The 12225-nt window shown below is 32.2% G+C and overlaps 1 protein-coding gene across 2 annotated transcripts; it reads right to left on the bottom strand.

The window, feature by feature from the left end:
- Positions 1 to 1487: 1487 nt before the first annotated feature.
- LOC142973003 (uncharacterized) lies at positions 1488 to 12225 on the bottom strand. 2 transcript variants are annotated; one of them, XM_076114499.1, is made up of 8 exons: positions 12118 to 12225; positions 8617 to 8778; positions 8127 to 8277; positions 7354 to 7497; positions 6524 to 6980; positions 6175 to 6434; positions 5717 to 5842; positions 1488 to 1958 (listed from the first exon to the last, which is right to left on the bottom strand). In XM_076114499.1, exons 1-8 carry the CDS (start codon positions 12170 to 12172, stop codon positions 1706 to 1708), a joined length of 1608 nt encoding a protein of 535 aa, XP_075970614.1. In that variant the 5' UTR covers positions 12173 to 12225; the 3' UTR covers positions 1488 to 1705. The 2 variants fall into 2 exon arrangements, with proteins under 2 accessions (XP_075970614.1, XP_075970615.1); XM_076114500.1 differs by lacking the exon at positions 12118 to 12225 and adding an exon at positions 11125 to 11217.

The raw sequence follows: 12225 nt of genomic DNA, 5'->3' as shown, positions 1-12225 counted from the left end.
GAAAAAAAATGGACACAGAACTGAATATTTTGTTGATAAATATCAATGAATTGATGATGATTACAATATCTGTTCATTGATATCTGCGCGGAAATAACGTGATAACAATATCATTAATCCATTGTTCGTGTTACGTCGGTCAAAAAATATTCGGTATTATAAAACTGTGTGCACACCATATAATGAAAATTTTAATATTTTTAATCTGATCAAAGAATAATTTTTACTATCATTATAAGAGTAGGATGTCCAACTCCGTGTGCCTCACGATGTGACAGTAATGAGATGAAATTATTATTATGGAACAGTAAAATGGGAACATGACATTTAAATTGGTAGGATTAAAAAATTAGAACTAGGTTTTTATCTAGGTTCTAAAAAAATACACTGATAATAAAGATATTATGTCATGCCATGATAATGAAAGATTTAAAAATGTTGTAGGAAAACTAATCTGGTATAAAGTGATCTTGAATTAGTGTAATCTGTTTGACGATGAAAAAGTGTTTGATGTTTCATGTGTAATGCTAAGTATTAAAAAGTGATAACGCCGACATTTTCTTCTGATCACTATACCTAATGAAATAAAGTACTTTTAATTTTTTAATCTCAGTTTAGTCATCTCATTAACGTTAGATTTATGATAATTGGATTATTTTACAGCTCTTCTAATACGCTTTTTTATTGCTATAGGCTTTCCTAATTTTATGATTTGAAACAATTAATACTAACATGGATTAATACTTAGCTATAATTTTAAAACGAAGTAAACCATTGTAAACGTAAGCTAATAATATATTATCAGTAATAATTATCATATCTCAATCATTTATCTTTACCAATAATGGGGACTTTTTTCAAAAGCGTTTATTTGTTGCTGTAATCAAAAATGCATTTTAGTCTCTATAATTTAGAGGGATTTCAAACTAAGACCTGTATTTAATAACTTTCGAGACGTGTCTTTATTAATACCTATATGTACAGTTCGTTTTGTGACTTGACGACGAATAAAACAAATGGCCTAATAAGTTTATAATTGCAACGATTTTTGCAGCTGATTTAAGAGGCCATTAAGCGGGTCTTATTGCGAATTAATTCTACTTATTACATAATTAAATGACGTTAACATAGCTATAAAAGGTTTCCAGACTCGGTAAAGCAAAATATTTACATTCCCACAGCGCAAAATCGTGCCACCGGCGTCGAAAAATTGGAAATCTTAGTACAATTAATTAGAATACCGAAATGTTACCTGTGACATGTTTGTTTAAAGTAAAGAAAAATAAAATTATTGCAACTTAATAACGTGATTCACAATTCTACTTAATATTATTTGCATATTTATCAATCATGCTCATTAATTTTAGCCTTCTTTATCAATAGTACCTAAATTATCAGTGATAAAATATGATTTCATAAAAAAACACCGCTGCTGCCAGTTTTATATTATTATACTCTGACGTAGACATACATAAAACATATTTGATAATAGGTTTATCACAATAATCAAAAGGTATCGTAAATAAATTACAGTGCTAATATAATCTATATTTATCTATTGACAAACATGTATTTAAATTTGGTAGGTACGATCAATAACAATTTAAAGTACCTTGAACTCTTAAAATACAATGATTAAGGTACTATATTGTGTTAAATAAGTTATAAATTTAAACAAACAAAACAACTTCTAACATGAAGCCTGTTAATGCCAAGTATCAATCGTAGTGACGTCATGGTTTGACTCCATGCTGTCTTGCGGCTTCCTATTTACTGAAACATTAAGAGCCAATAGATGTTGTATGGGCAGTCGAGGTGAAAGGTTCACCATACTTGCCCACTGACCCGAGCAAAGTTCGGGAAACTTAAGTTTCTTCAGAAAATGTCCTTCCAAATACCATGGCGACACGCAGGTTGGAGAATAATCCCATATTTTCATCTCGTTCAATCGAACCCAGCTGAAATAAAAACCAATTTCAATTGATCTTTGTACAAAAATGTTATATCTGTAAACAAATGAATCAAATTGATAAAAATGCAAATATCAAATACATATTTTTTGTTTCGTTTACCTACACAAAATATTTGTTTATGCAATCAAACTTTCTTTTACTACCATTTGGCTATTATCTACTATGAAGATTTATGGCCGGTAGTACTGGCCGTTTGAAAAGTGGCCCTGCTTAAGTCGCTTGCGATGACGATCAAAACACCAAGGGTGGAGTACAAACCAAGTTAGCGCAAAAGTTTAAGAGTAATGGAAAAAAAACACTATGGTTTCATTACAAAGATAAGGAACAAAATATTTTCTTGTGATGGAAAAATGGTGTATCTCTTGGTGTTACGTGCAGAGTAGCAATTAGAAATCACAATAGACGAGGAATGAACGATCTTTGTATCCTTGATTAATATTGAAGACTCTTACGACTGAGGCAGATTGTGATTTCTTTGCTTCGATATGCAACAGCAAAGTTTAGTGTAAAAATAGTTTTATGAGTTACTGTGAAAGATCAAAATAAATTGAATGTTTGCAGCGAAGAGTTCTTAGTTATAAATTAATATCATGGCCAATCAGCGGCATTGTACAGAAACTTGTTGGATTTCGCTATATCTTAAACACAATCGACTATCTTTCTATTAGGTGCTCAAATTCCTATAAATGAGATATAAAATACAGATTAAAAGTAATTTCTTAGTAAGTAACTTCTATGTTTCTAACAGTACAGAGGTAACACACATTTTGCGTTAGAAACGTGTTTTGTAGTTCTTTTGATTCGTAGAGCACAGTAAACAGTAGTGGTTTGAACAGAATCTATAAGACAAGAACTTCAGTATCAAAACGTAACATGTAAAAATGCATAAAACGATAACGTAATTAACTGATAAGATTTAGTATCGTGAAGATCATCTTTAATATGCATGTCAGGATTATTGCTACATCATTTATAAAATCCAATAAGGAAGAAACGCATTCAAAACAAGATCTTATATATATTCGAAAATTATTAATATATATTTCTAGAATGCAATTCAATCGTGGTCCAATTTCGCAAACTGCGCCGTAGCGTTACATCGGCAAAGGAAAGTTAAAACAATTCTCTTTTTTAGTCCTCTATCTATTGGAATCTGGTGTCAGAATTCACGTTACTATCGAACGTGTTAACACATTTCAAGTGTGCGTTCGCGCAGCGGAATGTTGTTGAATTTAAAGATATTAATTATGCAGATATTTAGTGTATGACGTCGTATAATTGTGTATGGTAAAAAAAAAATTGTGTACGCAGCCATTGTGGAGAAATTCACCAAAAACTGATTCCGCTGGGCGAACGTTGTCCTGGCGGAACTTATTTTAATCCATAGACTTTAGAAGAAAAGAGGTGTGTCCAAAAATTAGTGTGTATTTGTGTGTAATTGTGTATGTATGAATAAAATGAGTGCATGCATAAACTTCGGAGAAATTCAAGTTTCCGCTACGCGAACGTTTGGCCATTAGCTAGTTTTCATATAAAGCGCTTACATAGAGAGCTGTAGATTTTTACATACGTTGTTTTGAATTTGTTTATATTTGTTTAAAAAACAGATTTAGAAAAAATCGTAGGGCTTAAAAGATAAAAATATAAACGTAAAATACACTTAATAGGTCTTAGTTCTTAAAGTATGCACTTTGGGGTCTAGATTTTCACGTTTATACAAACCTTGTAAGTATCTGAAACATGTTGCCAAGTATCAATGATGTTCCGTTAGTAATTAAAGAGTTAAAGGACAATTTTACCATGAATAGATCACTGTTTACAAAACAGTCAAATATCACGACGTTCTAAAGGAATTGCATGGTAAAATGTATGCCAAAAATTAGTTTATTCATTCAACTATTCACATGCAAAATTTCATGTCATTAAATTTAGTAATTAAAGAAATCAATTAAAATACTGACGAAGCATCGAAAACCTACATAACCCGACCAAGTTCGGATAGCTACAAAAAAGCGGCCCAGCCATATATCTAAGAGACGTTCTTAACCTTACAATATAGTATTTACTAATATGGTACAGTTCCGTACACAAGCGTTAGGAAAAAATAAAACAATTGCATTTCTTGAATTAAAAATATTATTTTAATAATAACCCAACTATCTACGATAAAAACAAATCTTCAATTAACAAGTACTTTTCTATTTAAATATCCGTGTACAAAAATTTTTTTTATTAAGTATATTACATATTATTGCCCTCTCTTTTCTTCAAGGATGGAAGTACCGTTTCAAGCGGGAAGCCGCGCGCGTCCTGTTCGACTAGCAGTTTGTGGAATATTCCACAGACGTTAAATTACGTGCGTTCACAAGAATATAATTAAATCAAAATATTAACTTTTAAAAAATGTGAATACCTATCGGAACTCCGGAATTATTCCAGTCAATTCTGGAGCTGAAAAATCAGAACAATTGAACAACAATTTGGTGTACAAAAATAAATGACCTTTAAATTATATCGAAACAACAACTGTGTTATCACCTATACCAATTCAATACCGGTATTATACGGTAAATTTTGGGATGTTACCTAAATATATTGCATGGACGCTTTTTTGTAGCTATCCGAACTTGGTCGGGTTATGTAGGTTTTCGATGCTTCGTCAGTATTTTAATTGATTTCTTTAATTACTAAATTTAATGACATGAAATTTTGCATGTGAATAGTTGAATGAATAAACTAATTTTTGGCATACATTTTACCATGCAATTCCTTTAGAACGTCGTGATATTTGACTGTTTTGTAAACAGTGATCTATTCATGGTAAAATTGTCCTTTAACTCTTTAATTACTAACGGAACATCATTGATACTTGGCAACATGTTTCAGATACTTACAAGGTTTGTATAAACGTGAAAATCTAGACCCCAAAGTGCATACTTTAAGAACTAAGACCTATTAAGTGTATTTTACGTTTATATTTTTATCTTTTAAGCCCTACGATTTTTTCTAAATCTGTTTTTTAAACAAATATAAACAAATTCAAAACAACGTATGTAAAAATCTACAGCTCTCTATGTAAGCGCTTTATATGAAAACTAGCTAATGGCCAAACGTTCGCGTAGCGGAAACTTGAATTTCTCCGAAGTTTATGCATGCACTCATTTTATTCATACATACACAATTACACACAAATACACACTAATTTTTGGACACACCTCTTTTCTTCTAAAGTCTATGGATTAAAATAAGTTCCGCCAGGACAACGTTCGCCCAGCGGAATCAGTTTTTGGTGAATTTCTCCACAATGGCTGCGTACACAATTTTTTTTTTACCATACACAATTATACGACGTCATACACTAAATATCTGCATAATTAATATCTTTAAATTCAACAACATTCCGCTGCGCGAACGCACACACATTTCAAAGGGAATTGTATAAATTGGTGATAGTGGATTCCTAGTTCTACGCACAGACTACTGTAGACATTTGCCTACGAAGCTACAATGAGTAGAACCAATGTAAACTTTGATTCGTATTCTCTAGTTTCTTATTCTTAGCGTCTACATATTCCGTTTCAACAAGCTGCTACTTGCTTCATATTATTTCAGGGGCGGTCTCGCCTAAGGCGCGCCGAAGAAAGTGCATGTGCAAAGTTAGCGATACGTTTGCTAGTTTCGCTGCGGAAATGGACCTGCATCTGGAGATAATGTCATTTGCATTTGAAATGTAAGATACTTACGCTGAAATGTACAATGCATGACAGTCGCAGTGCCACGGGTTTCCAGATAATTTCACAATCGCTAGTTTCGGTGTATAGTCCAATGTTCTCGAAGGAAGTGACGGAAACATGTTATTGTCCAAGTGTCTGCAAAACATCTCTATTTTAATTATGCATCTATGGTCTTTTATGTAGATTTTAAAAAATAACCAATATTGTATAATTTTATGCAATATGTTTATGACAAAGCGGGTAAAACCGTGTACATGTTTTATACATGTACTGAACGATTTATCTATCAACATCACGTTTGGCTTATGATTACAATGCCCGTATGTGAATGTCTAGCTATCGAAAATAGTTATTATAAATTCTTTTTGAACATGATTCACAGCTTGATGTTATCGGTGGGTAGGTATATAGAGCGTTAAAATGATGCAAACGTACTTTTTACTTGCATTTCTGCTATGTATACTTACAGAGTAGTAAGATTTTTCAGCGTTGAAAACGTTTTGAAGTGAACTTCAAATAGCTTATTTTCAGACAGCAGAAGCGAGGTGAGGTTTTCTAATCCAACGAAAGTGGTTACATTTAAGAATCGTAGTTTGTTTTTAGATAAATCGAGCTTCTCCAAGTTGGTGCAGTTTGAAAATGTGTAATCCGGCAACTCGATGAGAGCGTTATCTTTCAAATCTAAAGTACGTAACAGACGAAGTTTTTCGAATTCAATACCGGTGAGCTGAAACATATGTTATTTTTTTTGGTAAATAGTACACAACATAATTTTTTTATTATTAAATAAAAAAAGCGTTAACATCGCTAACTTACACTCATTAAGTGGTTACTGGATAAATCCAAAAAGGTTAAACAGTCCAAATTGCTAAAAAGCCAAGTGGGAATATTTTGTAATTTATTTCTTTCTAGCAATAAAGTCTCCAACGCCTGCAAGCCTTCGAAAGCATTTTCACTAATATTGCATATCTTGTTGTCCGATAATTTTAAAATTTGTAGAGTCATCAGTGAAAATGTTCCGTTCTCTATTCGTTGAATTTTATTATTAGATAAATCTAATATTTGCAATGATTCGAGCCCAACAAAGCTATCTGACGGTATGTACATAATGTGATTATTTGAAATGTCGATTGTTTCCAAAAATGAATTATTTGCGAACAATCGCTCCGGCAGGGAGTATAAAAAATTGTTAGACAAATCGACGTGGAATAGTTTCTTAGTAGATCTAAATGCGTCGCCATCAATTTCTTCCAGATAATTTCGCTGAAGACGCCTGGAAACAGATTCATAATAGCGGTCACCAAGGTTGGAAGTATTTTAGAGAAAGTTTGTCATAAGTAGTACAAGAACAAATACTTTTAAGGAGCTATGCTCAGTAAAGTAATAGCCGACTATAAAGAAAATTGAACCAAGGGGGCTAACTTAACAAAGTGGTGGTATTACCAGTGGTCCCTGCATTTTATTTCTCGAAGATATAATCTGATATGAAAAGCATTCTGACAAAGGAATACCTATCAGGTAATATAATATAAGGATCATTGTAATTGTGTTTAATATGTGATTTTTGTGAATATAGGTTGGTGAGCAAATTGCAACAAAAAACTATCTCATCTGCAACTCATTTTAAAAGGAAATATTACACTTACAGAATCCTCAAATTGACAAGGGAGTCAAAAATGCCAGCTGGAAGGTATTCGACGTGATTGTCAAACATATCCAACTCTGCTAAAGATCGCATGCCTTTGAAAGTCGTTTTATGTAATGTTCTTAGTTTGTTTGTGCCCAGGTCACTGAAAATTATTAACTTGACGTTATCGTGATAAGATGCACGTTTATGATCTCATCCTATAATGTACGTCTGTAGAAATATAGCTATCATCATCCTCAAAATAGTCAGTGCCGAACTGTTTATATGGCAAAATTTGCTGACTGCCGACTGTAATTTTATAATATGTATTTAAGTTCATTACTTGAAAGCTAATTTTTTAAAATTCTGATTCCAAGGAACGAAAACCTCCATTTTGTTAATCTTTGACTTTCATCTGGATGACAGAAAGGAATAACAATGCCGCGTGACTAATAATTACCTGTTTCAACATAACAAAATTAAAATTTCGAAAAATTGCAGAGCATCTGACAAATCTAACTTGTTTCCGGTCAGTATCAATTACTCGTGCTTTTCGACTGTAGAGCACAACACACATTTGGTTTTACTATTTGTTTGTTATCTCTACAAATAGTGCAGCAAGTGCGAGCCAAGTAATTACTAGCTAATTCCGGAGGTTAATTTTACAATTGATTTAGAGTAGTGCTGCCAAAAGCAAATAAACATTTCCAATGACTTTGGTACACTATAAGCCCGCTAATTCATTGATATCGGCGTCCAATGTAGTTGGTTAATAATGAAGGTTATACTAACATGTTAACTAAGTCAGCAGGGACCACCAGGTCCGGGGTGAGTGCTGTGAACCCGGCTCGCCAACAGTTAAGTGAACGTCGAGCCGAATCGCATCGACAAGCACTTTTCGCACATTGCCTCCAACGAGATTGGCTAAAGCTTATTGTCCATGCTGCAAACAAACTTAATTAAGTTTAAATGTAAGTTAAACTAATTTTAGAATCACACTTTTAACAGTATTTGGTACACCAGTTCAGTTAAGTTATTGTATCGTAATTTCATTTGGCGTTTCTTAAGTACTTTCATAATTTCAAGAGGAAAGTTGGTAAATAACTAGATGAGAGATTAAAATCACTCAGATATTAAACTAATCAAAACTTATCTATACTTTTAATTAAGCCATTGTTTTATGAAATTAATATTATAGAACAAAGTTTTGTGTCGTCAAGACATTTTCAACTTTTATTACAAAAGCCTGAAGGTTTTTAGAGAATTACTAAATAATTCGTACCGGGTTGTTCAATAGCGCGAAGTCTGCGGTCCAATTGCCTCCAATGGAGATCTACATTACACCCTCGTGCAATAGAAGGCTCTGTTGTGCGACTTCCTCGCGTAAACATATCGAACACGTCACAGGCGTTCAAGCCACATGGTGCCTCAGCTGCATGAGACACTGGAATTAAATATATGAGAGCTATTTACCTGTACAAGCGGCTGTAGTTTCAAGAAAAGATACGGGAACACAAGAAATTGAGAAAGTTTATGCAAACATTATACGTGTTTTAAAATGTTGCCGTTATAAGCTTGATATTTATCTATACAGCAAATATTAGTGGTCCACTCGTTTTTAAGTAGGTATTAAATGGTGTAATTGTACAAGACTTCGATCAATAATTTAGAGGGAAACGAATGTGTGCGTAAAAAATGTCCCTTGCTAGATGTTTACACAAGTTGATTTATAGGTATCAAATTATAAAAATATATTTTTCTCTTAATCATTTGGGATATTTGTTATTCAAAACATGTGATTTATCAAGTTATTTTAAATCTACACTAATATTATAAAACTGAAGAGTTTGTTTGTTTGTTTGAACGCGGTAATCTCAGGAACTACTGGTCCGATTTGATTGAATTCTTACAGTGTTAGATAGCCCATTTATCGAGAAAGGCTATAGGCTATATAACATCACGCTACGGTCATTAGGAGCGGAGTAGCAACGAAAAATGTTACAAAAACGGGGAAAATTTTGACCCATTCTCTTAGGTGACGCAAGAGAAGTTGCGCGGGTCAGCTAGTTACTAATATTTATATAATGTTTTTAATAATTTCAGTATGCTGGTTATTCGAAGTTAATTCGTATTTGGATAATTGACGATACAGAAATGTTGAATTTAAAGATAGTTAAACTGAATTCAAGACTCATTCACCATTAAGTTGGAAATAAACGCTTAATGGTGGCGTCGAGCAAGTTTAAGTAAGTTATTATTGTTAAAGATGTTAAGGAGGAAAACTTGAATGGAAGTTTGCATAACAGTTTATCAACGTAATTATGTACAAAGTTCCTTTGATAAGACTGGGAAATGTCAAAGGTGTGGGAGGAATGTAAAAATTATTAAATCAACAGAGTAACACGTTAATTGCTAATATTCAAATAGTAGACTGGCAGAATGGGGTCTATATTATAAGAGTCACAGATAGCTATAGCATTGATATAATCCAGTTACAAAATAACGTAAATTGGTAAACCCAAATACTGTGCATCTTTTTTTCTTAAGGAGATAGGTATTTCAGCTGTGTAAAAAGGAACTCATCATGACTATATTTACGTAACATATAGAGTGTTGAATATTTAATGAATATTCGTGAGTTATAACAAATATTTAAATTTAAAAAAAATTGAAATATTTGTTAATCCACGTCATGTACATATTTCCAAATCTTATAACTACATATTTGTAATTTTACTAGATAATTAAGCTGATATGATTCCATCGCTTTTCTTGTTAAAGTATTCCGGAACTTATTTCGCGAATGACGTTGAGATATGTGTTTTTTTAGTCAAGATGGAATGAATCACACCATTTATCTCGATGTTATTAATACGAGCAACATACGAAAAACCCCTGTTAGAAGTTTAACCGGGTAAAGTTTCAGCAAAGTTCAATATCATTAACGCTGGCTTAGATTGCCATTTATTTATTATGTGTGTTTCAGTTCGTATGTCGAGCAGCCATATGAACGAAGTTTCTTTGACGGCAACTTATGTTGATAGCAATCTCGATACGCCGACTGTCAATAACAAGCAACACCAAACAGATACAGTAACACTCTAGGAACCGTTTAATAGTATGTTAACGTAAAGAATATGTATTTTATTTTAAAATGACCACAGTTTTTGTCAGATGTCATTTTACATTCAGCTTATAAGGATGATGTCAGGAACGTAATTGATATATCAACCAAACCAGCGAAAATTGTGTACGATCGCACATAACGATGCAACACTAAAGTTTTAAATTTTACGCTCCTTAAATGAACTTGTACAGGTGAAAAAATAACTAGTGTAGTAAATCTTGGCCGTCGCTCTTTTATGAAGCAGTAAAAGCATTTAAAAAATAAAGTCGTATATCACTGTTCGAGAGCGCGTCACTACGCTCGACCAACGAAGAGGCTGTGTCAAAAACTATCTCGTATCGCGCCAGTTTTGCTTTAAAGTTAAACTTTGACTGAAGTTACTGCTTTTTCAATTACATTTGACATAAATGATATCATTTAAAAGAGTAAAAGATATTTATATAAAAAACTAAATTAATAAAATGTTTTCCCGTCATTGCCCGCATCAACAAAGCAATGAATGAAGTTGAAGTATTATTGCGTCATTTAATGTTCGTTGGAAAAACATGATTATTTATTTTTATAACATTCAACATTCTCCGCACACAAAAGGGCAATATAAATATTGATCGAAAGCATGTTATATAAGTATCGCAATTATACAATTCAATTTTAACCACTTACCTGAAGCCGTTTAGTGACCGTATTTCTTAAATTATCTAATCGATTTTGAGTCAACTTTTACATAATCTTTGATATTGTATATTATTTAGTAAACTGCTTCATAAACTTATATTAAAAATACGAGTGTGGATACCGAGTATGCATTGTGAACATAAAAATAATATTTTATAACAGTGCAGCATTAGTCAGCAATAAATTTTATCTTAACTAAAAGCATGATCTTTGTCGTGTTATCTGTGTATGTGTAGCCGCTCAATAGGGTTTCATTCGAACAGATCCAATATCAGTTTCATACAACAACGCCGATGACAATAGATTCTGTGTTTCAGATAGGGCGTTCACCTCGATCTATTCACATAGATTTGTCAAAGTGCATATTGCTCGGATTGCAAGCAAACGTTTTGATAAAATTAAATTGGGAACTTGACTAACCTAGCAGTCTCAAAGCAAGACTTAATACTTTAATTGAATACTGTATCAGTTTTCGTTACAAAACATTTTTTTTTTAAACAATATTTGTTTGTTTGATTAATGTTTTTTTGTGTTCATATCGAAACAATAGAGCTTATAATAAATATTTTTGACAATAACGTGGTCTTTTAAGTATTTTTTCATTACAATTAGTTCTTAGCTAATAAAATCTTTAAATGATACAATTGTCTTAGCTCTAAATATTTTCTAAGAGTAACTAATATTAGAATATTAATGAATGAACAAAATGGTAAATGACATAAATTAAAGCAATTAAATTAATTTACTGTTCACCGAGTATTTCTAACGTTCTAGTTATATCGACGAATTCCAATTATTGGATTGATTATATTATTTTCACGTAGAAACTCAGACTTGTTAAATCAGATTAAATTTTGTTCGTACAATTACTTACAATCAAAAGATCACTTACAAGTTACAAGTAAAATTTAATGTTACTACTTCGTCGCTAGCGTTAATTATATAATATTATTGAGCTCAAATAAATAAATGCAACGTTACCTTTTATCTGCATAATAATTACAGCTGTAATTATTTTCCATAATTTTCTAGTCATTGTTTTTTCCACTCCGAACTAAAGAGTTGAACTACCTACTTCAATGGAACGAC

The sequence above is a fragment of the Anticarsia gemmatalis genome, chromosome 5 (genome assembly GCF_050436995.1).
Source record: "Anticarsia gemmatalis isolate Benzon Research Colony breed Stoneville strain chromosome 5, ilAntGemm2 primary, whole genome shotgun sequence".
Lineage (NCBI taxonomy): Eukaryota > Metazoa > Arthropoda > Insecta > Lepidoptera > Erebidae > Anticarsia > Anticarsia gemmatalis.
This window is presented reverse-complemented; position numbering and strand designations above follow the sequence as displayed.

Excerpts from the sequence above, each read along its gene's own strand:
- LOC142973003 (XM_076114499.1), bottom strand. The coding sequence starts at position 12,172 with ATGACTAGAAAATTATGGAAAATAATTACAGCTGTAATTATTATGCAG. Across the intron at positions 7,498-8,126 it reads CCTGCTGACTTAGTTAACAT|TGACCTGGGCACAAACAAAC; the intron begins GTTAGTATAACC and ends AATAATTTTCAG. Across the intron at positions 6,435-6,523 it reads CCAGTAACCACTTAATGAGT|CTCACCGGTATTGAATTCGA; the intron begins GTAAGTTAGCGA and ends CATATGTTTCAG.